Source organism: Oncorhynchus tshawytscha, linkage group LG33 (genome assembly GCF_018296145.1).
Source record: "Oncorhynchus tshawytscha isolate Ot180627B linkage group LG33, Otsh_v2.0, whole genome shotgun sequence".
Lineage (NCBI taxonomy): Eukaryota > Metazoa > Chordata > Actinopteri > Salmoniformes > Salmonidae > Oncorhynchus > Oncorhynchus tshawytscha.
In genome coordinates this window covers 19,090,839-19,115,110 of record NC_056461.1, presented here as the reverse complement: position 1 = coordinate 19,115,110, position 24,272 = coordinate 19,090,839, and the positions used below count along the sequence as shown (strand labels likewise).

Sequence of the window (24,272 nt, the reverse complement as noted above, 5' to 3'; positions counted from 1 at the left end):
AAGGTTGCTCAGCTCCAAGATCACCCGCACAAACAGCAGTTTAGATGGTACAATGATTCTCTACACTATACTTGCTTGTTTTGTCACATAAACGGAAGTTAGGCAAGCTATTAGAATTATAGCAACCAGGAAATGGCAGAGTGATTTCTGCATAGTACATCTTTAAACAGTTGTGTGTGTGTGTGGATCGCTCACTTTGAAAGGAAGTTAACAGTGCAACACTGTAGTTAGTTAGTGGTGATGATGACGACATGTGTTTTTGTGTGGATATTTCTCATTGCCTTTTTAGCTACCACTGGTGATTTGTTTTCCCTGTGACCGTGTGATATTCTGAAGTAGGACCGTTACTAATATAATTTAAAGGTGTTCCAGTGCCTGTCAATTAAGAGTAAGATGACAGGTTTCAAAAATCTCTTACAAAACTTCCAGTCACTGGTCCTCTTGGTGGCTCAGTGGAAAATCAATTGAGTTCTCTCTCCACTGTAACCTCTCCAGTCGTTCCCAGCTGGTATTAAATTTTTCCACTCACTGCAAACATTTTGTGATCGCCCCAAGGTTTTGCTGAGTATCTGAGTGCACAGCTGTGGTCTCCACCCCCCTTACTGTTCTTCTTCTATCCCTCTCTCCAGCTGACTTTGGGTTTGCCCGCTACCTTCAGAACAACATGATGGCTGCCACTCTGTGTGGGTCCCCTATGTACATGGTGAGCACCTCTAGTTACAGCCTGACCATAGGCAGGCAGAGGGTGTGTATCTGTCCCATTAGGTACCGTGTCTGACGTGTGTGCATCTCTGAAATGTTTCCCCCATATCCACCAGGCACCTGAAGTCATCATGTCTCAGAACTATGATGCCAAGGCTGACCTGTGGAGCATCGGTACCATTTTGTTCCAGTGTCTGACTGGGAAAGCCCCGTTTCAGGTGAGCACCATAGTCCTCATGATATAGGACTCAAATCATACCCATATATACCGGTCTCAAAGGCTTAATCAAAGGGGCGGTGTTTGAATGGTTAAAATGAATCCACTCGATGCAGAAAGGGGTCATTCAGCGAGAGAGTTTGTTTTTGACTTGTCATACAATATTTAAGACTGGCGTGACAGCAATCAGCTTTGGTTTTCTCTTAGGCTTAGCCCGAACAGACTGGCTTTTCTTTCCACATAATGTGAGAGATTGCAAACTGTAGACAAGCTAGAGTTAAAACAACAAGACTATTTATCCAGCCTTTCCTAAGGCTCTTAGGAAAGCGAGTAACCCAAACTGGCCAGACAGGATCAGCTGACTGTTTCCTCTTCAGATCTTTACACTCCCTTTTTAAACTAACTTGTGTGCATGCGAACACTGAAGTTTGCACAGTTGATTTGTTCTGTTAACATTTGTGTGTATCTGTCTGTGTGTGCTACCCACAGGCTAGCAGTCCCCAGGACCTCCGGCTGTTTTATGAGAAAAACAAGAACCTCAGCCCCAAGTCAGTGTTGATCAGCTCTCGTAGTTGTGTGTTTTTAGAGATAGAGAGTACAGATTCCTTTCACATGAGAGTGTGTATTGAATGGTGCTTCCATGTTAATTAACTAATGCTGTGGGAGACTGGATTTGACCAAAGGATATGTTACAAATTACTTGTGATTATCACAGTCTCACGCACTGCTTTTAACATTTGATTAGGATCAGCTACCACAATCCTAACATTAACCATTTGTGGGGAAATGCAAAACAGGCCCCCGATCAATTGTTACAGCAGGAAAGTGAAGTACCATCATGCATTCATGGTGACTTTTGGCTCCCCACCCAGCATCCCCAGAGAGACCTCCTGTCACCTGAGGAATCTGCTGCTGGGTCTTCTGCAGCGCAACCACAAGGACCGCATGGACTTCGGTCAGTGGGGCCACACTCACAGGGGTCAAACCAGTGCTCATTATTTAAAATTGAGGAGCAAGTTCCTCACTTTCAATCTTTATCTCTTGTCATTGTAGAGGAGTTCTTCTGTCACCCCTTCCTAGAGACGAGCTCGTCCATGAAGAAGAGTGAGTAACGGTCCTTATGCATCCATCTTCTCAACCCTAATTGAAACATTCGAACCAATCTATCATATGACGAGGACAGTGTGAGAAATGAATGAATGTATTTATTATTTTGAGAATTTATATTGATATTTTTCTTTGATACAGCTCCTGCTGTGACCATGACATGCTTTCCCAGCTCTGCTTCAGCAAGCTCCTGTAGCAGCTCTTCCAACTCACATTTAGCCTCCCCACTGGTGAGTGTGTGTGTGTATACACTTTCCTAATATTAATTTGCACCCCTTTTTCCCTCAGAACAGCCTCGATTCGTCGGGACATGGACTCCACAAGGTGTCGAAAGCATTCCACAGGGATGTTGGCCCATGTTGACTCCAATGTTTCCGACATGTGTGTCAAGTTGGCTGGATGCTCTTTGGGTGGAGAACCGTTCTTGATACACACAGGAAACTGTTGAGTGTGAAAAACCCAGCAGCGTTGCAGTTCTTGACACAAACCAGTGCGCTTGGCACCTACTACCATACCCCATTAAAAGGCACTTAAAACTTTGGTCTCGCCCACTCACCCTCTGAATGGCACACATACACAATCCATGTCTCAATTGCTTAAAAGTCCTTCTTTAACCTGTCTCCTCCCCTTCATGAAGTGGATTGACATCAATAAGGGATCATAGCTTTCACCTGGATTCACCTGGTCAGTCTACAGCAGTGGTTCCCAAACTTTTTATAGTCCCGTACCCCTTCAAACATTCAACTTCCAGCTGCGTACCCCCTCTAGCACCAGGGTCAGTGCACTCTCAAATGTTGTTTTTTGACATCATTGTAAGCCTGGCCCACACATACTATACGATACATTTATTAAACATAAGAATGAGTGTGAGTTTTGTCACAACCCGGCTTATGGGAAGCGAGAAAGGGCTCTTATAGGACCAGGGCACAAATAATAATAATCAATAATTTTGCTCTTTATTTAACCATCTTACATATAAAACCTTATTTGTTCATCGACAATTGTGAATAACTCACCACACGTTAATGAGAGGGGTGTGCTTGAAAGGATGCACATAACTCTGCAATGTTAGGTTGTATTGGAGAGAGTCTGTCTTAAATATTTTTCCACACACAGTCTGTGCCTGTATTTAGTTTTCACAACTTTACCATATTACAAAATTAATATCTGAACACATTAAAGAACAACAGTATCAATAACAGTATTACTAACAAAAACATTAAAATGTTCACAAATCCTTCAATCAATGGTGGTTACATTTTGTGTGTTCTCATGCATATGTTGGACAATACATGGTGGTGTTGCATGTCCCTTGCAAATATATGCACTGCATTTATGGCACCTAATGCTCGTTTTGAAATCTCTTGGTGCACACAGATTGTACCTCCTTCCTTTTGTCTCTTCCGTCTCTGGCACCCGTAAATCTAGCTTCTGGCCCTTGTATATCTTTCACCAATCCAGCAGAGGATGGTGTTGGAGGATGGTGTTGGCGCCTTTGAATGAGGGGTGCCACCATGGCTTTCCCCAACTCTTCTAGGAATAGTCGTCTCTTGAAGAATTTCCCCTGCTTTCAGCCTGGATTCAACTCCATCCACACCACAAATGCGTTGTTGGCCGACACATCTAGGATGTTGAAGAACACCACCATGGGCCAACGTGCCGTCATCCTCTTACAAGAGTATGTGCCAGTAACCTGCAAAAGTGCAACAATCAGTAAATAAAATAATGAGTACAGTCAAGTGGTACTTCATGTCTTGCATAGTAATGTGAAAAATTGCATCAAATTGCATCGTTTTTAATTTATCACATCTAAAACATATTTACATATTCAAATGAATAGAATTGACTCCATATTATTCACAAATTCAACGAACATTTCACCAAACAACAACATGTCTTTATTTTTATGGTGCAGATAAAACAATCTGGTAGTAGAAAAAGTACATGAGACTTGAAAGATAAAAATTAACATACCCCCTTTGTTCCTTGTTCCTGTTGTATTCCAGGACAGTGTTGGGCTTCTTGTCCTCCCAGGTACTCACAGCGGCATCCCGGTGCAGAGTTGTCATCAGTAGCACTTTCTTCGGCAGTAGGACACAAGAGTGTGTGTATCGGTGAAGGCAAATTTACAGGAAAAAAGATCCCTGTCTTTGGTAGTGAGTAAGGCAGGAGGCAACTCAGGTTTGTTCCTTCAGACCGTCCCCACCGTGGTCATTTTCTTCTGGAGCTGCTCCTGACCAAAACCATATGAGGTGACAAAATTGTCACATGTTGTGCCCCTGGAGACCTGCAGTCATTTCCAGGACTACCCGCTTCCCCTGGTTCCTTTTGGGGTTCCTTTTTTTCCTGGTGTAAACCTGCATGTTCCAGGCATAACTTGTCCTGGCATTACATGCTGCCCATATCTTTATTCCATATTTAGACGGTTGGCTTGGCATGTACTGTTTGAAAGGGCAGCGTCCCCTAAAAGCGACCAGATGCTCATCCACTGTGATGTCTGGACTTGGGTTATAGATGAGTGGCAGGCACTCCACCCACTTGTGCCAAACCTCTCTGATCGCTGCCAGCTGTCTTGTTGATGGCTGGCCTGGTCTTGCATCACAGTTGTCGAAGTGAATCACCCATGAAAACACGTGAAATGTCTGGAGACTCTGGGATGCTGGCCTTCTAGGCAGAGTTGTAAATCAAAAGCAATTTCACTGGCCAATAAAAAGAAAAGATTAAGATGGGCAAAAGAACACAAATACTGGACAGAGGAACTTTGCCTAAAAGGCCAGCATCCCGGAGTCGCCAATTCACTGTTGACATTGAGACTGGTGTTTTTGCGGGTACTATTTAATGAAGCTGCTAGTTGAGTACTTGTGAGGCATCTGTTTCTCAAACTAGACACTCTAATGTACTTGTCCTCTTGCTCAGTTGTGCACCGGGGTCTCCCACTCTTTCTATTCTGGTTTGAGCCTGTTTGCTCTTCTTTCAAAAACAAGGACATTTCTAAGTGACCCCAGCCTTTTGAACATTAGTGTACTATATAGTGGGTTGTTCAGAGTCAGTGCTGTGGTCATAGTTCCTCTCTCTCTCTCTCTCTCTCTCTGCAGCAGTCTCTGGCTGAGGTCCAGCAGCTCCGCACCAAGACCCTTGCCTCCCCTACCCAGGATGCCCCTGGCCTTCTCCTCAAGGACTCATCTGGAGGTGGCTGCAGCAGCAAGAACTCCTCTTGTGACACAGACGACTTTGTAATGGTGCCCGTCCACTTTCCCAGTAAGCGCATCCTCATTCCTCAACCACTAAGTGGTGTTCTTGTTGCTCTTCAGTCTGTAATGTGTATAGAATCCAGAGGTTGTGAGAGAAGTTGTTTTGATTACTTTCATTCTGAAGGTACAATAGCAGTGTAGTCCACTTTCTGAGATGATTCTGAGGTTCATCAGTTTGGCTGTATGGTCATTCCTCTTTGACATGTTGCTATGGTTTCTCAGCAGGTGAGCTCACCTGTGACGGGCCTACTGGGAAGGTGTTCCACGACAGTCTGATGAACAGCAGGTGAGTTTAATGGACATGGTCTTTAGAGATGGGGGCAAAAATCGATACAGTTACATATCGTAATATTATTTAGGATGATTTTACACTGAACAAAAATATAAACGCAACCTGCAACAATTTCAAAGATTTTACTGAATTACAGTTCATATAAAGGAAATCAAGTCACTTGAAATAAATTAATTAGGCCCTAATCTCTGGATTTCACATGACTGGTAATACAGATATGCATCTGTTGGTCATAGAAACCTTTAATAAAAGGTAGGGCCGTGGATCAGAAAACCACTCAGTATTTTGTGTGACCACCATTTTCCTCTTGCAGCACAACACATCTTCACATAGAGTTGATCAGGCTGTTGATTGTGGAATGTTGTCCCACTCCTTTTCAATGGCTATGTGAAGTTGCTGGATATTGGCTGGAACTGGAACACGCTGTCGTACACGTCGATACATAGCATCCCAAACATGCTTAATGAATGGGTGAGTATGCAGGCCATGGAAGAACCGAGACATTTTTAGCTTCTAGGAATTGTCTACAGATCCTTGCGACATGGGGCTGTGCATTATCATGCTGAAACATCACGTGATGGCGGCGGATGAAAGGCACAACAATGGGCCTCAGGATCTTGTCACGGTATCTTTGTGCATTCATATATGAAATCGGTTTCATATTGCCATCGATAAAATGTAATTGTGTTCGTTTTCCGTGGCTTATGCCTGCCCATACCATAACACCACCACCATGGGGCACTCTGTTCACAACTTTGACATCAGCAAACCGGTCGCCCACACGCCATCTGCCCGGTACAATTGAAACCAGGATTAATCCTTGAAGAGGACACTTCTCCAACGTGCCAGTGGCCATCAACAGTGAGCATTTGCCCCCTGAAATCAGTTTCGGTTTCGATGTTGAACTGCAGTCCGGTCAAGACCCTGATGAGGACAACGAGCGTGCAGATGAGCTTCCCTGAGGCGGTTTCTGATAGTCTGTGCAGAAATTCTTCAGTTGTGCAAACCCACCGTTTCATCAGTTGTCAAGGTGGCTCGTCTCAGGCAACCCCGCAGGTGAAGAAGCCGGATGTGGAGGTCTTGGGCTGGCGTGGTTACGTCTGTGGTTGTGAGACCGGTTGGTCGTACTGCCAAATTCTCTAAAACGATGTTGGTAGAGAAATTATCTGACAACAGCTCTGGTGGACATTCCTGCAGTCAGGATGCCAATTGCATGCTCCCTCAATTTGAGACATCTGTTTCATTGTGTTGTGTGGCATTGTGTTATGGCCTTTTATGGTCCCCAGCACAAGCTGCACCTGTGTAATGATCATGCTGTTTAATCAGCTTCTTGGTATGCCTCACCTGTCAGGTGGACGGGTTATCTTGGCAAAGGAGAAATGCTCACTAACAGGGATGTTAACAAATTTGTGGCCAAAATTTGAGAGAAATTATATTTTTGTGCGTATGGAACACTTCTGGGATCTTCAGCTCATGAAACATGGGACCAGCACTTTACATGTTGCGTTTATATTTTTGTTCAGTGTATATTGATACTTTTATTCCAACTATCGATTTGTAAAAAATATAGATATAAACTCAGCAAAAAAAGAAATGTCCTCTCACTGTCAACTGCGTTTATTTTCAGCAAACTTAACATGTGTAAATATTTGTATGAACATAACACGATTCAACAACTGAGACATAAACTGAACAAGTTCCACAGACATGTGACTTACAGAAATGGAATAATGTGTCCCTGAACAAGGGGGGTCAAAATAAAAAGTAACAGTCAGTATCTGGTGTGGTCACCAGCTGCATTAAGTACTGCAGTGCATCTCCTCCTCATGGACTGCACCAGACTTGCCAGTTCTTGCTGTGAGATGTTACCCCACTCTTCCACCAAGGCACCTGCAAGTTCCCGGACATTTCTGGGGGGGGAATGGCACTAGCCCTCACATCCATCAGATCCCAGACGTGCTCAATGCGATTGAGATCCGAGCCCTTCGCTGGCCATGGCAGAACACTGACATTTCTGTCTTGCAGGAAATCGTGCACAGAACGAGCAGTATGGCTGGTGGCATTGTCATGCTGGAGGGTCATGTCAAGATGAGCCTGCAGGAAGGGTACCACATGAGGGAGGAGGTAACGCATAGCGTTGAGATTGCCTGCAATGACATCAAGCTCAGCCGATGGTGCTGTGACACACCGCCCCAGACCATGACGGACCCTCCACCTCCAAATCGATCCCGCTCCAGAGTACAGGCCTCGATGTAACGCTCATTCCTTCAACGATAAACGCGAATCCAACCATCACCCCTGGTGAGACAAAACCGCGACTTGTCAGTGAAGAGCACTTTTTGCTTGTCCTGTCTGGTCCAGCGACGGTGGTTTTGTGCCCATATGTGACTTTGTTGCCGGTGATGTCTGGTGAGGAGCTGCCTTACAACAGGCCTACAAGCCCTCAGTCCAGCCTCTCTCAGCCTATTGCAGAGAGTCTGAGCACTGATGGAGGGATTTTGCGTTCCTGGTGTAACTTGGGTAGTTGTTGTTGCTATCCTGTACCTGTCCCGCAGGTATGATGTTCTGATGTACCGATCCTGTGCAGGTGTTACACGTTACACGTGGTCTGCCACTGCGAGGATGATCAGCTGTCCATCCTGTCTCCCTGTAGCGCTGTCTTAGGCATCTCACAGTACGGATATTGCAATTTTTTACCCTGGCCACATCAGCATTCCTAAGGCTGGTTCACGCAAATGAGCAGGGACCCTGGGCATCTTTTGGTGTTTTTCAGAGTCAGTAGAAAGGCCTCTTTAGTGTCCTACGTTTTCATAACTGTGACCTTAATTGCCTTTGATGTTTCAAACATATTGCTTGGTATAAGTCTGCTGCAGAGAGACGAGATAGCATGGGAAAATACATTTTGATCAGTCAGGAAATAAAAGTGCTGAAAACATGGCTTACAATTTAAAAAGAAGAAAAAGCTATAGAATGAAAGCTGTTAGTGTCTTAACGACCGTTCCACAGGTGCATGTTCATTAATTGTTTATGGTTCATTGAACAAGCATGGGAAACGTGTTTAAACACTTTACAATGAAGATCTGTGAAGTTATTTGGATTTTTACGAATTATCTTTGAAAGACAGGGTCCTGAAAAAGGGACGTTTCTATTTTTGCGATCTATCTATAGCTCAGCTGTTCCTGTTCCAAAACCCTGTACACAATGCTGTTGGGAAATGCCAATGTGAAACCGGCTTAAAAGAACAATCCTACTTATTAATAATATATTAGAGCCACTAAACTCTTGTCTCCTCCTCCTCAGCTCTCTACTGGCCTCTGGTGGCCTGGGCAGTCAGGGCAAGACCCCACCCCACTCCCCCTCCTACAGTGGCTCCCGCAGTCCCATCAGGTAAGTTCTGATCACACTCTCACTGGAAAGGGATTCACTTATTCTCAGTGTTCAGACATACTAAAGCCATGACATGGTAATGCTAGTTCCCTCACTCTGGCAGCTGGGTGAGTCAATGTGTATTGTGCACTGGAAGCCCAGGCCAATGATATCCTTCTAGAGTAGGGGGATTCGTTTGTAAGGCTTGATGACAAAAAGGTGTTAGGTCAGTAGTAGTGATGGGTACGGCTGTTACGGTGACCATATTACCGCCACACCGGCGGTCACAAGTCATGACCGCAGTCAAATTCCACGTGATCGTTTAGTCTCTGATGCTGCTGATGGTCATTTAGTAGCCTACCAAACTTGCTAACTGCCTGGTACTCAGCTCTCTGTCGCTCTAATCACTCTGACATCAGCAAATGTAGTCTTATCAAATACTTCAGGTGAGCCCATGAGCTCATGTTGCGCAACATTTCTATAGGCAATGCAATTGTGTGAGAGAACAGAGTTTTGATGGCCTTAATTAAAAAGAGCAGGATCCCGTTCTACAGGCTAGACCTACTACAGTGCATTTGGGAAGTTTTCAGACCCCTTGACTTTTTCCACATTTTGTTACGTTCCAGCCTTATTCTAAAATGTATTAAATGATTTGTTTTCCTCATCAATCTACACAGCAAAAAAAATCAATATTAAAAAAAAATAGTGAGCCAATATTTCAGCTCTTATTTCCATGACTGATTTAAAACTAATTTTCTCTCTGCAGCAGTGAGCAATATTTTTGGAACATCAAATAGCAATAAAATTGCATTATCAAATCGGAATCCATATAGAATTGTGATAATCACAATACACATAGTATCAGCACCTAAGTATTGTGATAATATTGTGTCATGAGGTCCCTGGCAATTCCCAGCACTATTCAGTAGGTCAATCTGATCATAATCATCTCCCCTCTTTACCAAAGCAATCACAAATCAAGGGCTCTATCTTTCACTCACTATTACATAATGTTTTGTCTGTTAATATTCTCTCAGTATTTTTGCTGTTTCACTCTCTTTGTTAATGCATTGATTAGACAGGGAATGGTTAAACGTAGCTCCCGCTTTCTCTCTTCTTTCAGTCGGCCAAGTGAGTTCTCTGGCAGTAACTGTGGTAACTACGGTCAGTCGGTGCCCATTCCCGTTCCCACTCAGGTCCCCAACTACCAGCGCATGGAGCAGAACCTTCATTCCCTCAGCCATGATGGCTCCCCACAGTCAGTATATACATACACTGAGTGTACAAGACATTAAGGACACCTTCCTAATATTGAGTTGCACACACCCCTTTTGCCCTCAGAACAACCTCAATTCGTCAGGGCATGGACTCTACATGGTGTCGATGTCCTTTGGGTAGTAGACCATTTCTGATACACACTGAAGCTGTTGAACGTGAGAAAACCAGCAGCATTGCAGTTCTTGATAGCGCTGGATTACGGTCCCCTAACCAATTGTGCTATTGTGTGTGTTTTTGCGTTATTTGTAACTTATTTTGTATTTAATGTTTCTGCCACTGTCTCTTATGACCGAAAAGAGCTTCTAGATATCAGGACAGTGATTACTCACCTCGTACTGGAAGAAGATTTTTTCTGTAACGAGTCTGACACAAAGGATTTATTTCAGACACCCGACAAGGCCCCCATCCCCGTCATTCGCAGGAGAAAGAGACAGAGATATCGGGGACATAGGCCCAGGTGCCTTGTAAGGATCCGACGGCGAGTGGGTAATCTGCCTTTAACATCGATCCTATTAGCCAACGTACAATCATTGGATAATAAATAGACGAACTACGATCATGTATTTCCTACCAACGGGACAATAAAAACTGTAATATCTTATGTTTCAATGAGTCATGGCTGAACAACGAGATGAATAACATACAGCTGGTGGGTTTTACGCTGTATCGGCAGGATAGAACAGCCATCTCTGGTAAGACAAGGGGTGGCGGTCTATGTATATTTGTAAACAACAGCTTGTGCACAAAATGTAATAGTAAGGAAGTCTCGAGGTTTTGGTGGAGTATCTCCAGATAAACTGTAGACCACACTATTTACCAAGAGTTTTCATCTATATTCTTCGTAGCTGTCTATTTACCACCACAAACCGATGCTGCCACTAAGTCCGCACTCGAATGCTCATACAGAGGCGGTGTTCCTAGTGGCCGGGGAATTTAATGCAGGCAAACTTAAATCCGTTCTACCTAATTTCTACCAGCATGTTAAATGTGCAACCAGAGACGCGATTTTAAGCTCTCCTTCGTTCTCCATTTGGCAAATCTGACCATAATTCTATCCTCCTGATTCCTGCTTACAAGCAAAAACTAAAGGACGTGTACTCCGAGCATGCGCTGACCAACTGGCAAGTGTCTTCACTGACATTTTCAACCTGTCCCAGACTGAGTCTGTAATACCAACATGTTTTAAGCAGACCACCATAGTCCCTGTGCCCCAGAACACTAAGGCAACCTGCCTAAATGACCACTGACCCATAGCACTCACGGCTGTAGCCATGGCTCACAGCAACAACATCATCCCAGAATAATTTGCATACTGCGCCGACAGATCCACAGATGATGCAATCTCTATTGCACTCCACACTGACCTTTCCAACCTAGACAAAAGGAAACACCTATGTGAGAATGCTATTCATTGACTACAGCTCAGCGTTCAACAGCATAGTACCCTCAAAGCTCATCACCCTGGGACAAAACACCTTCTGCAACTGGATCCTGGACTTCCTGATGGGATGCCCCCAGGTGGTAAGGGTAGGTAGCAACACATCCGCCACGCTGATCCTCAACTCAGGGGCCCCTCTGGGGTACGTGCTCAGGCCCCTCCTGTACTCCCTGTTCACTCATGACTACATGGCCAGGCACGAATCCAACACCATCGTTAAGTTTGCCAATGACACAACAGTGGTAGATCTGATCACCGACAATGATGATCAGAGACCTGGCTGTGTGGTGCCAGGACAACAACCTCTCCCTCAACGTGATCAAGATTGTGGACGACAGGAAAAGGAGGACCGAGCACGCCCCCATTCTCATCGACAGGGCTGAAGTGGAGCAGGTTGAGAGCTTCAAGTTCCTTGGTGTCCACATCACCAACAAACTATCATGGTCCAAACACACCAAGACAGTCGTGAAGAGGGCACAACAAATCCTATTCCCCCTCAGGGGACTGAAAAGATTTGGCATGGATATTCAGATCCTCAAAAAGTTCTACAGCTGCACCATCGAGAGCATTCTTACGGGTTACATCACTGCCTGGTATGGCAACTGCTCGGCCTCCAACCGCAAGGCACTACAGAGGGTAGTGCATATGGCCTCAGGTAGTGCATATGGACTCCAGCCACCCTAGTCATAGACTGTTCCTCCTGCTAATGCACGACAAGTGGTAGCGGAGCGTCAAGTCTATATCCAAAAGGCTTCTTAACCGCTTCTACCCCCAAGCCATAAGACTCCTGAACAGCTAATCAAATGCCTACCCAGACTATTTGCATTGCCCCTCCCCTCTTTTACTCTGCTGCTACTCTCACTTTAACTCTTACCGACATGTACATATTACCTCAATTACCTCGACTAACCGGCACATTGACTCTGTACCGGTACCCCCTGTATATAGCCTCGTTACTGTTATTTTACTGCTGCTCTTGAATTATTTGTTACTTTGATTTTTTGATTTTTTTTTTACTTAACATTTTTCTTAACTGCGTTGTTGGTTAAGGGCTTGTAAGTAAGCATTTCACTGTAAGGTCTACAGCTGTTCTATTCGGCGCATTTGACACAAACCTGTGCGCCTGGAACCTACTAACATAGCCCGTTCAAAAGCACTTAACTCTGTGCTAGAGGCGTTACTACAGGCCCTGGTTCGATTCCAGGCTGTAACACAACCGGCCGTGATTGGGGGTCCCATAGGGAGGCGCACAATTGGCCCAGCGTCGTTAGGGTTTGGCCGGGGTAGGCCGTCATTGTAAATAAGAATTTGTTATTAACTGATTTGTCTAGTTAAATCAAGTTTAAATAAAAATAAAAAATACAATTCATCTACACTGATTGAAGTGGATTTAACAAGTGACATCAATCAGGGATCATAGCTTTCACCTGGATTCACCTGGTCAGTCTGTCATGGAAAGATCAGGTGTCCTTAATGTTTTGTACACTCAGTATACATTGACATGCATTACTTACACACACAAGCTTATATAAACACACAGTCTCTTCTGTGGCATAGTAGTAACATTGCTAGCTTGGAGATAACAGGGAATATTGTCTTATTTTGTGACTATGTTCCTCCTCCCGCCACAGGCTGTGTACGCTGGTGCGCGGCTGCAGCAGCAATAGTTCCCTGAGATTCGGGAGGACTGGCCCATCGCTACCTTACCCAGGAGGCCACGGGACCTTGGCTGGCCCCTGCAGGCTGTTTGTAGGAGGGTCCAGACCCTTCCAGCTTCCTCATCAAGGTATGTTTGCTAGAGTGCATTGATGTGTCAAAATGTCCCCTCTTCTTTCTTTCCCCTCCTTTTTTGTTGTTCCCCTCTCTTGTCTCCCTCTGTGTCTGAAGTGGGCACCATCCCTGAGCTGCCAGGGTAAGCACGCCCGTTGGACACGGGCAGCAAGGGGGTCGCGGAGCGGAGGTGGGAATCCGGGGTTGCCCTCCCTCCTTCCCTGTCTGTCGCGCCAAATTTTGGGCTGACTGTTTTAGTGTTTTGTTAGTGGTGGAAATGGTTAAACTGGTCAGGGGCATTGGGGAGTTGCTCTGTGGTAGACCAAGGCTGTTCACTTCCTGTTGTCTTGATCAGAGGGGTTTTAACCTGACTTAAAGGAACCATCACCTTTAGATGTTTTACTTCCCTGTGTCTTTCTTTCAGCTGTATAGTTATACTCATCTTGATAATGTAAAGATAACATTGTGCTGTAACTTTTAACCCCTGTCCATCTCCAGCTCTCCAATTCCCCGACACACGGCCTCCCCCTCAGCAGCAAGGCCTGGGCACCCGGCTCCACAGCGCCCCCTGTCTCCTGGAGGCCACGGGTGGTGGCGGCAGGCAGAAGATCAGGAAGCAGCACTCTGACCCCGTGGTGGCCAACCTGCAGGCAGGCATGATGGCTATGCGGCCCCTGCACTCCTCCCCCAGGCTGAGTGAACTCATGCAGCGCAGCCCCCTCCCCACCATCCTGGGATCCCCCTCTAGAGTGAGTTCATGTTTTGGACACAGCTAGGACAACGCCTGTGTTTTAGAGAACTGAACTATTCAGCAATTGTACTATTGCTTTAAACAATCAATTCCACTGTCTATAGTCTCTCGACTCTACTTCTGCATCTGACACTGATATCCTGTCCACAGGCCATACCACCCTTTGAGTTCCCCAAACCTCCCAGCTCCCCCAACCTGGTGACTTTCTTGGCCCAGCAGGGTATGGTTCTGGCCCCGCCCGGCAGCAAGGCTGCCTCAAACCACAGGTACCCAGGACAGCCTCCTACTGGCCAGCTTGGGCAATACAGCCAGAGGACTACAGAAGACAACAAGAGCTTCGGCAGGTCTCAGAGTGCAGGTCGTCTGTCTGACATGCTGCTGATGGCTGCGTTTGGAGGACCGCTGGGGGAGCACGGCAGCACTGAGAACCTCAGCTCAAACAGAGACATCACAGGTGAGCATAGTAGACCTATTCACCAAGTTTTACCCTTCAGTCATTGTCTACCTGCATGACTAAAGCATAAAGAGCTGTTCTGTTCACCAACCGAGGTTGACTAGATAGATAATATCACAGTGACTGACTCTGTTTTCCTTTGTATGGATGTGGGTCACTCCGTATAGATCTGTTTGAGGGTTAGAATTTGGAGCTTCCAAGGTCAGCAGAGCTGTGCATATTTCCTCACTTATTTTTTAGACTGGGGTCACAGTATCAATTGGGTGAAGTTCCACAGGAGTCGTTTTCAACAGAAAAACTTTTTAATGGGTGACTGTGCTTCCTGATTTGACCTTGTGTTGGTGGTTCATTAAGAAACGCGGCCATGACTGAAGGCAAACGACTTGCTTGGGGATGTGGTTTGATGTGGGTGTGCTATGTTCGAATATCGTATCATGGCAGGTACTGTTGTCTGTCCCTACTGAATCACCGTAGCAACACATGGCCAGCCACTTCCTCGAAATAATAACTTCCTTCAAATCTATCATGAAGGGAAAGTCTGGCTGCGAGCTGAAAACTGGTTTCTGAGAACAATAACATGTCTACAACTTCATCTGCAAGCTGCCAAACTATCTTAAATAAAGCACAAGCTGCGCACTGTTTATCAGTGCCCAAAATCAAGTTCCAGCTAGCTAAGTTCCAACAGACTCGAGTGATTGGCACTATCAAACATCAGCAAGTGAGCACTCCATAAAGGGCTTATGGGTTCTTTCAACATAACATTGGTGAGGTGTTGTCTTATGTAAACAAGCCTGAGGCGTCGTGTATTGGGCAGGTCTGTCTCACTGTCTGGAGGTTCTGGCTGCTATGATTGGATAGAGCACGCACAGCGCAATCAGCACAGCTGATTATCTCATATTAGTGGGCATGGGCAAATGGGCATGATTGTAATCCATACCCACCCCTCCAGTAAGTCGTGACAAACTCACTTACAAAACTCAGTTTTAGACGAGACTGACTTTATGACCAAAATTATCCTATGTACACTTTGTCAGACTCATATCGATGCCATATAGAACCAACTTCTCTGGTTTTAAATGGCCTAATGTGCTGAGGACTGTATTATTTAAAGAATTATGTATTCTTTTTTGTTTTTGCTCAATCTGATTTGGTGGGCCTGGAAGGGCCCCAGTTAGTGGGGCTCTGTCCACCCGGGCCCACCCAAGCCTACTCTGCTCTAATGGAACATTCCTTTTTTCTATAGGAACTGAAATGTGTTTCTACAGCTCTGGACTTTTAAAGCAGTAACTAACTACCAGGGTAAATTACTAACTTGCTCCACTGCATGTAGCTAGGTCATTACCGTGATTCATCCTCCCTGTGTTATGTCTGATGAGTTCTGTCTCGCTGTCCTCAGCACCCTCTGGTGGTGGAGCCATGGCAGCAGGCTCAGCCCTCCCAGCCCAGGTGGTGTTCACTGTGGGCTCCCCACCCAGCGGCAGCATCCCTCCACAGACCTCCAAGACCAGACAGTTCTCAGGTGAGATGATTGACTCAGCAGCTAGGTGTCATTGCTCCACACAGCATCCAAATACATTATAGTGTCCTAGGGATGCTGATCTTAGTGGCAATGATATTCACAATACACTACTCTGTGTCAGTTTGGATGACTGTCAGTTTAGACTAATTGCCATCAAGGGCCTGTTCTGAGGTACTTTCTCTAACCACAAAACACTTATTTCTATAGCAGGCTCCTCCAGCTCCATAAGCCCAGTGGGTTCCTTTACCAGCCGATTTCAGACAGGCACCTATCTGGACGGCTTTGAGGGTCCTTCCAGACCACGCTACAGCTTCACAGACCCAATTACGGCCAACATGGGGGGACCTGTTAGCTTCCTGGCCCCTGAGCTGCCAGAGGAGACACTGATGGAGGTGAGAGGGGGAGTAGGGGTTGGGATGTGGGGTTGCTGCTGTCTGTTTCTCTGAGTTTGTCTCTGCATATTTTTTTCTGTCCATCTCGGTCTCTGTTTTGAAGAACGCCCATCTCCCTGTAGGCTATATTTTATGACGTCCGATGTGCGTGACCTTGTCTCTCTCCCTCTGTCTGTCTGAGTGCAGCAGGAGCACACAGACACCCTGAGGAGCCTGCGCTTCACCCTGGACTTTGCCCGCTGTCTGATGGAGGTGGCAGGGGTCAGGGGGGCTGGGGCGAAGCACGGGGACACCTCTCCGCCCTCTCTCCTGCAGCAGCAAAGCCTAGTGGCTGACCAGATCAGCTCCCTCAGCCGGGAGTGGAGGTGAGAGCCTCCAGCTAGTGAAGCTATACCATTGTTACTGAAACAACTTCTCTAGTCTTTCCTTTTCATGGGAATATGAGATCTTTACAAATGGATGATAAAAGCGAGTCAGACTTGGTTACTGTTCACTTTGAGATTGAGAGACACTTGGCAATGACTGTAGCGTCAGCTACAAAATCATGACTCTGATCTGTGTGTGTGTGTGTCAGCTATGCGGAGCAGCTGGTGTTGTACATGAAGACTGCAGAGCTTCTGTCGTCTGCCTTGCACACAGCCATGGAGCGCGTCAAACAGGGAAAACTGTACCCCTCTGCTACTGTCAAACAAGGTGAGACCCAACAAACTTAAGAACACGGCTGATTAAAAGCCAACATTTACAGAAGGATATAACATTACACTCATCTGGCAGATGTATCATGAAAAAAAATGTCTTGAGCCCAACCCTGCTGTGGAGTAGGACTGCTCTCTCTCTCTCTCTCTATTTCCAACACGAACACTGCTCCACTCTCAGCCCTCTCCTCTGTGACTGTGTGTTTAGTGGTCAAGAGGCTGAACGAGCTGTACAAGTCCAGCGTGTCGTCCTGCCTCTCCCTCAATGCACGGCTGGAGCATTTCTTCTCCCGCAAGCACCGTCTCATGGACCACGTCAATACCATCACCGCCGAGAGGCTGCTGTTTAGCCACACTGTTCAGATGGTGAGGGTGACACTGTGTTTAGCATCTTGGGCCATGTGTATCAAGCTTCTCAGAGTACGAGGGCTTATCTAGGATCCGGTCCATGTAATCTTATTCATTGTAACCTAAAAGGCAAAACTGATCCCAAATCAGCACTCCTACTCTGAGATGCTTTATACGGCCGCTGATCTCTTCTTCGCCCTCTACTCGGCTTGCAGGTGCAGGCTGCTGCTCTGGATGAGATGTTCCACCAGGGAGAGGCATCGGTGCTGCGCTACCACAAGGCCCTGCTGCTGATGGAGGGCCTGTCCCTGCTCCTTACCGAGCAAAACGACATCCTCAGCGTCAGCAAGTGTGAGTCACCAGTAGCGTATATGTTGTTGTTTTTTTACATTTTACAATGTAGTCATTTTGCAGATTCTTATCCAGTGACTTACAGGAGCAGTTAGGGTTAAGTGCCTTGCTCAAGGGCACATTGCCAGATTTGTTCACCTTGTCGGCTCGGGGATTTGAACCTGCATCCTTTATGTTAATCTCTGTCTGGCCCAACACTCTAACCACTAAGCTACCTGTCTCTAGGCTACCTGCCTCTAGGCTACCTGTATAAAACATGACTTTATTTCCATGACTACACAGGTTATTACAAGGTAATTGGACACTTTTGGCTGTCCTTTTTTACTTACTGGTAGCTTAGTGAGTTGTCCCTTTCATAACATCAATCAATGAATAATACTACTTCTACTTTCTCTCTCGGCAGGTAAGGAATGCATTGAGCGTCGCCTCACAGCTCTACAGTCAGGGCTATGTGTTTGAGGACTCTGCTCAGCACCCGTGATGCTGCTATGCTATGATGTCACTCATTCTGGACCGGCACCACCATGCCCATTCAACCTCCCAACCAACTCTGTATCTTCCCCCCACCCTCTAGTTTCCATGGAGATGTCAGCCGGTGGGGGGTATGTGTGTTAAGAAGGGCCTATAGTCTGGACAGGGTAGACTGGACTGGTGGTTTCTGTGTCTGCCCCACCACCAAGCACTCTTAGGTAAACTGATGTTGGAGATGAAGGGCTTGTGGGGGGGGCAACTACACACTCCTCTGTGTGTCAGACAGGACCCCACTAAACGGACTGACTCTCTGCAGAGCCACACACACACCCTTACCGTCTGGAACGATACCCTGACCAATCACAGTCAAGCTGTCTGCAGGACGATGCTACTGCAGTCACAGTCTCACTCCATTTAATCCTGTCAGTAATTCAGCGCAAAGCAATCACAAATGAACCTTCACTCCTAAGACATGAAGTCTTACTAAATAAGAAGCCACTCAGTGTAAAAATATAATATATATCTTTTTTTGGTGTGTTTTTCAGGGAAACCAGAAGAGTTTAAGAACGTTATCCCAATTGCATGGCCTGTCACAGCCCACTGGCCTGTTTGTGTACATTTTGAGTTGTATGTAGAAAATAGGTCATTTTAAGTTATGGACCTTACCTGTGATAGATAGAACAATATATAGGTGCTGTTACAGAAGTGTTTTACCTTATTTATCCCTGTCTGACACTTTATTGATGCTTCATTTGCCATATTAAGAATGAGAATGTTGCCCAGTAGGTAGATCGTTGGACCATAGACAGCAAACCTTTCTAGATTCTCCTGTCTGTGCCACTGGGCCTTTGACAGGATGTTAAATATTGACAGGAAATGGGCCTCGCTGAGCATTTCCCTTTGACCAGCCATGTTGGAAGAACAGCTTGAACCACATACTCCCCATTCAGCTTTTTAGTCCGAGTACATGAGATGAATCATCATCATCTTATTATTATTTCCTAAAGTTGTTCTTAACCAGTAAAAAGCCAGGAATATCACTTTGTAGACAAATTAGACAAAGGAATATTGCCCAAATTGGAAAAGAAACCAATTGCCACTAATCTCTATCCAAATACGTGAGATTTAGTTGAGCTTTATTTCTTTCATATTTTCCGATTCAAACCTCTTATGGAGTCCAGTCACAATCAGTTTCAATGTAGGTCTGCTTGTAAAACTTGCAGTAGAGTTGCCAGACTGGACTACACCTGTCAATGACTACTGGTGTTATTGCACTGTGTTGAGGTTTATCAGTACTGTACATAAAAGAACAAGGCGGGGGGGGGGGTGGTGAGTTATAAGATGTACATGAAACATATATGTTCCGTCTTTCATGTACATGCTTGGAGACAATCTTGTTTTGGGAGTTATTTCTATGGTTTTTATTGTAGTTTTGTGTTTTGTTTCATTGTCAGATGTTGAAGTGTGATGGTTGTCTTAATCTTGACAGGGAAATGTCATAAGCTATTAAACTTTGAAAGGTGCCTTTTTGAAGAAGGAAAAAAATAAGAAAAATGTGTAACTGAAAATATTTTTGTTGTATTGAGTAGCCAAAATGAGGACTGATGCTTGTGTTGAATTTTGAAAAGCAGTACAGTTTATTGAATTGTAGTGGATCAGTTGTGGAATTTATATTAGAGGTGGGTGGATATTTCCCTAACCATAGCTTGTATCCTCAGTAATAACCAATAGGAGATGGACAAAATATCTCACTGTGCAATGGACCAGTGGTTAGAGGCAACCTCTACCCACTCGAAGAAGCATGTGTGTTTTGTGTATGCATTTGTGTGAAACTGTTTCAAAGAGTGAATGAATGACTTATATTTCCTCACTACAGGGAACTAACAGAAACAAGAGCAGGGGAGCATTTTCCCCTGTGAAGATTGTCTGAATATTCTGGTTTGCCCATAGATGCTTTCTTGCCTGTTTTCCTTTCACCAGTCAGCAAAATGTACAACAAGCATACAGAGTAAATGTCTAGTTTATATTATACATCCCAGAGGAATGATGTGGTCATGTCTAGTGACTCAAAATGTACAACAAGCATACAGAGTAAATGTCTAGTTTATATTATACATCCCAGAGGAATGATGTGGTCATGTCTAGTGACTCAAAATGTACAACAAGCATACAGAGTAAATGTCTAGTTTATATTATACATCCCAGAGGAATGATGTGGTCATGTCTAGTGACTCAAAATGTACAACAAGCATACAGAGTAAATGTCTAGTTTATATTATACATCCCAGAGGAATGATGTGGTCATGTCTAGTGACTCAAAATGTACAACAAGCATACAGAGTAAATGTCTAGTTTATATTATACATCCCAGAGGAATGATGTGGTCATGTCTAGTGACTCAAAATGTACAACAAGCATACAGAGTAAATGTCTAGTTTTATATCATACATCCCAGATGAATGATGTGGTCATGTCTAGTGACTCGTATGGCTTTCATCACCTGATCAGTTGTTATAAAATGGGAAATGTTCAATGAGTGGCAGGTAGCAAGGCAATGGTAGACCTATAATTTTATACGTGTCACTTGTTTTGTTTATTTTCTTACGACCAGTAGCCTAGCAGCCATCCTAATGTTGTGTAAGAATCTAAAGCAACCTATGTAATGTAAGTCACTGAAGAAGAATGACAACTTACAAGGCGGGTTGATTGAAAAGGCCCATGAAGTAAAAGCTTGATCTGCATTCCAGTGCTTATGTGACACTAATGATACCCACTATTTCCATAATGGATATGACTGAAAACAAGGTTTTGCCAACTTAAAGACGTTTGCCGTTTTTCTTTTGGCTTTATAAATGCAGTACACCTGAAAGTTTCTTCCACACACTGCTGATTTGAATATTGACCATACTATCTCAGTATCACTATAGTAAATAAAGTTATTTGAAGTTATTTCTCTGAATATGTGTGTATATTACAAAGCATGGACAGAATTCCCCCACCTATCCAAAGAAAAGTATTAGAAATAGAAACTTTCCCTACTATCAATTTTAGACTGTTGGAGCTATATCTCTGACTGTACATTTAAGCCTGTAAAAAGGAGGGGGGGAAACTATACACACTATTACAATGTCTGTGTGAACATTTCTGGTTTGAAAGGCGCTGCAGAAATAAAATTGTGAAAGGAATTAGGTTGTGTATGTTGATTATTACTGGTGGTTCTTTCTTGAAAATAAGAGTTTCATACTTCTGGAGGTGAGGTACAAAATGTCATTTATTTGAAAGGATGTTAATAGCTTACTTCTACAACTATTATGTTGATATGCTAATTGTAACCATTGGCATGTTACAATTTCAAGGTGTCTTTAGTGGTAGCCATGCAAACAGCACTTGTTTGCGCTTGCACCAATGACGGTATGGCAGAGTTCACCAACTACAGTAGATTCAACTGCGGGATGCTTTTTTTTGTGGCATATTTTCAGGGCTCCGGAACATAATTACAAATTATACAAATTGACCACAAAAAGGCCAAACAGATATACAGTGAACAAAAACAGAAACACAACATGTGAAGTGTTGGTTTCATAAGTTGAAATAAAATATCCCAGAAATGCTCCATTTGAACAAAAAATGTATTTCTCTCATGTTGTGCACAAATTTGTTTACATCCCTGTTAGTGAGCATTTCTCCTTTGCCAAAAAAATCCATCCAGTTGACAGGTGTGGCATATCAAGAAGCTGAATAAACGGCATGATCATTACACAGGTGCACCGTGCTGGGGACAATAAAAGGCCACTCTAAAATGTGCAGTTTTGTCACACAACACAATGCCACATGTCTCAAGTTTTGAGGGAGCTGATGAAACTGGGTTTGCACACCCGGAGAATGTTTGCTCAAACTGTCAGAAGCCATCTCAAGCAAGCTCATCTGCGTGCTCGTCGTCCTCACCAGGTTCTTGACCTGACGGCAGTTCGGCGTCATGACCGTCTTCTGTGGGCCTTCGATGGATTAATCCCAGTTTTAACTGTACCGGGCAGATAGTGTGTATGGCGTCATGTGGGCGAGCGGTTTGCTGATGTCAGCGTTGTGAATGGTGTGCCCCATGGTTTCTGTGGGGTTATGGCATAAGCTACAGACAACGCACACAATTGCATTTTATTGATGGCAATTTGAATGCACTGAGGTGTGACGAGGGTGAATGGGCAGAGACAAAAATATAAATGCCTTTGAACAGGGTATGATAGTGGGTTCCAGGTGCACAGGTTTGTGTCATGAACTGCAATGCTGCTGGGGTTTTCATGCTCAACCGTTTCCTGTCTGTATCAAGAATGGTCCATCATAGAGACCAACATGGGAACAGGATCAACAGTCTACAGTCTACAGTAGGGATCATCAACTACATTCCGCCGCAGACCATTTTTTTTCTTGAGAGGATTGTCAGGGGGCCAGAACATAATGAAATAATAATTTGTAGACAAAAAATTGACCACAAAGTCCAAACAGATAAATCTTGCTTACATTTGTATAAGATCACATATATCTCTCTTGTGTGTGGGAATACTTTGGATGAGATTTCCTAAATTAAAATCCCTTGGAGCTGGTGTTTTAACAGTCCTTTCTGTCTACCATTTTATTTTATTATTAAAAAAAAGAAGTGTTTTGCCCAGAAAAGGAGGGGCCAAATAAAATGTCCCTTGGCCCAAATTCAGGCCATGGGCTGCCAGTTGGAGAACCCTGGTCTAAAGGAACAGGCAGTACAGTATAAAATATGTTTTTTGGGGTGGAAATATGTCATGTGTGGAACATTATTGGTTGCTCCACGAATGATCAAATAGGCTACAGCTGGGGGAAAAGTGACCTGAAGCGGCATAGCATGCCCAATTGTTCGCATATTTAGCTAAACCTGTGCCATCTGAGGTGAAGAGTGAAATAAAACCAGACTGACATATGTATTTTTTATGTTCATGTTGTAAATGTTAATGTGTTGTAAATGTTCATATGTGGCAATGCTCAGCTGTAGGCTACAGATTTATGCCGGTGCTGTGCTGAGCAGACCATCCTGCTGGGGTCTCTGTCCTCATCCAGCCTTAATCGATATACATTTAGGTAATTTATACTGACCAAAAATGTAAAGGCAACATGCAACAATTTCAAAGATTTTACTGAGTTACAGTTCATATAGGGAAATCCATCAATTGAAATAAATCCATTAGGCCCTAATCTATTGATTTCACATGATGCATGGATGCAGTCATGGGTGGGCCTCGGAGGACATAGGCCCACCCACTGGGTAGCCAGGCCCACCCACTGAGTAGCCAGCCCCAACCACTGGGGAGCCAGGTCCAGCCAATCAGAATGAGTTTTTCCCCACAACAGTGTTTATTAAGGACAGAAATACTCAATACTCAATTTCTGGGAATTTTTATTCCAGCTCATGAAATGTGGGACCAACACTTTACATGTTGTGTTTATATTTTAGTTCAGTGTAGAATACCCTCTTATCCAGAGTGACTTAGACCTACAGTCAGTGCATTTAACTAAAATAGGTGAGACAACCACGTATTACAGTTGCATATGGCATTACTGAAATTATTTTAAATACTTCCTAAACCAACAGCCTACATATTTCTACGTGCAAAAATGAGCACGGGATGGGACTGGATTGGTTTTTATCAGGAAGGAACAAGAAAGTTCTGAAGTTATAGAAATGTTGCGGGATCAGGACAGAACAGGATAACAATTGACAGGACTGTAATGCATTTTCACCCCCGTGTCAACCTCTACTCCACCACCCAAAGGACATTCAGCCAACCTGACACAAGTGCATTCCAGTCAACATGGGCCTGTGGGGCGCTTTCGACACCTTGTAAAGT

General features: G+C 44.5%; 1 protein-coding gene across 6 annotated transcripts in view; it reads left to right on the top strand.

Moving 5' to 3' along the window:
* Positions 1-21,587, top strand: part of LOC112230934 (serine/threonine-protein kinase ULK1) — a 48,372-nt gene extending 26,785 nt beyond the window's left edge. The window contains exons 7-26 of one of the 6 annotated variants that reach the window (XM_024397347.2): positions 630-703; positions 819-920; positions 1,409-1,467; positions 1,792-1,874; positions 1,973-2,023; positions 2,168-2,256; positions 5,125-5,284; positions 5,500-5,563; positions 8,870-8,956; positions 10,059-10,193; positions 13,283-13,437; positions 13,920-14,170; positions 14,323-14,626; positions 16,023-16,145; positions 16,353-16,537; positions 16,724-16,902; positions 17,112-17,230; positions 17,441-17,598; positions 17,796-17,931; positions 18,335-21,587. In XM_024397347.2, the coding sequence (XP_024253115.1) occupies positions 630-703; positions 819-920; positions 1,409-1,467; positions 1,792-1,874; positions 1,973-2,023; positions 2,168-2,256; positions 5,125-5,284; positions 5,500-5,563; positions 8,870-8,956; positions 10,059-10,193; positions 13,283-13,437; positions 13,920-14,170; positions 14,323-14,626; positions 16,023-16,145; positions 16,353-16,537; positions 16,724-16,902; positions 17,112-17,230; positions 17,441-17,598; positions 17,796-17,931; positions 18,335-18,390 (2,570 nt within the window). In that variant the 3' untranslated portion in view covers positions 18,391-21,587. Of the gene's footprint in view, positions 1-629; positions 704-818; positions 921-1,408; positions 1,468-1,716; positions 1,875-1,972; positions 2,024-2,167; positions 2,257-5,121; positions 5,285-5,499; positions 5,564-8,869; positions 8,957-10,058; positions 10,194-13,282; positions 13,438-13,919; positions 14,171-14,322; positions 14,627-16,022; positions 16,146-16,352; positions 16,538-16,723; positions 16,903-17,111; positions 17,231-17,440; positions 17,599-17,795; positions 17,932-18,334 lie in introns of all 6 variants that reach the window. The other 5 variants (XM_042311031.1, XM_024397346.2, XM_024397344.2 and 2 more) reach the window with 5 other exon arrangements.
* Positions 21,588-24,272: the final 2,685 nt, after the last annotated feature.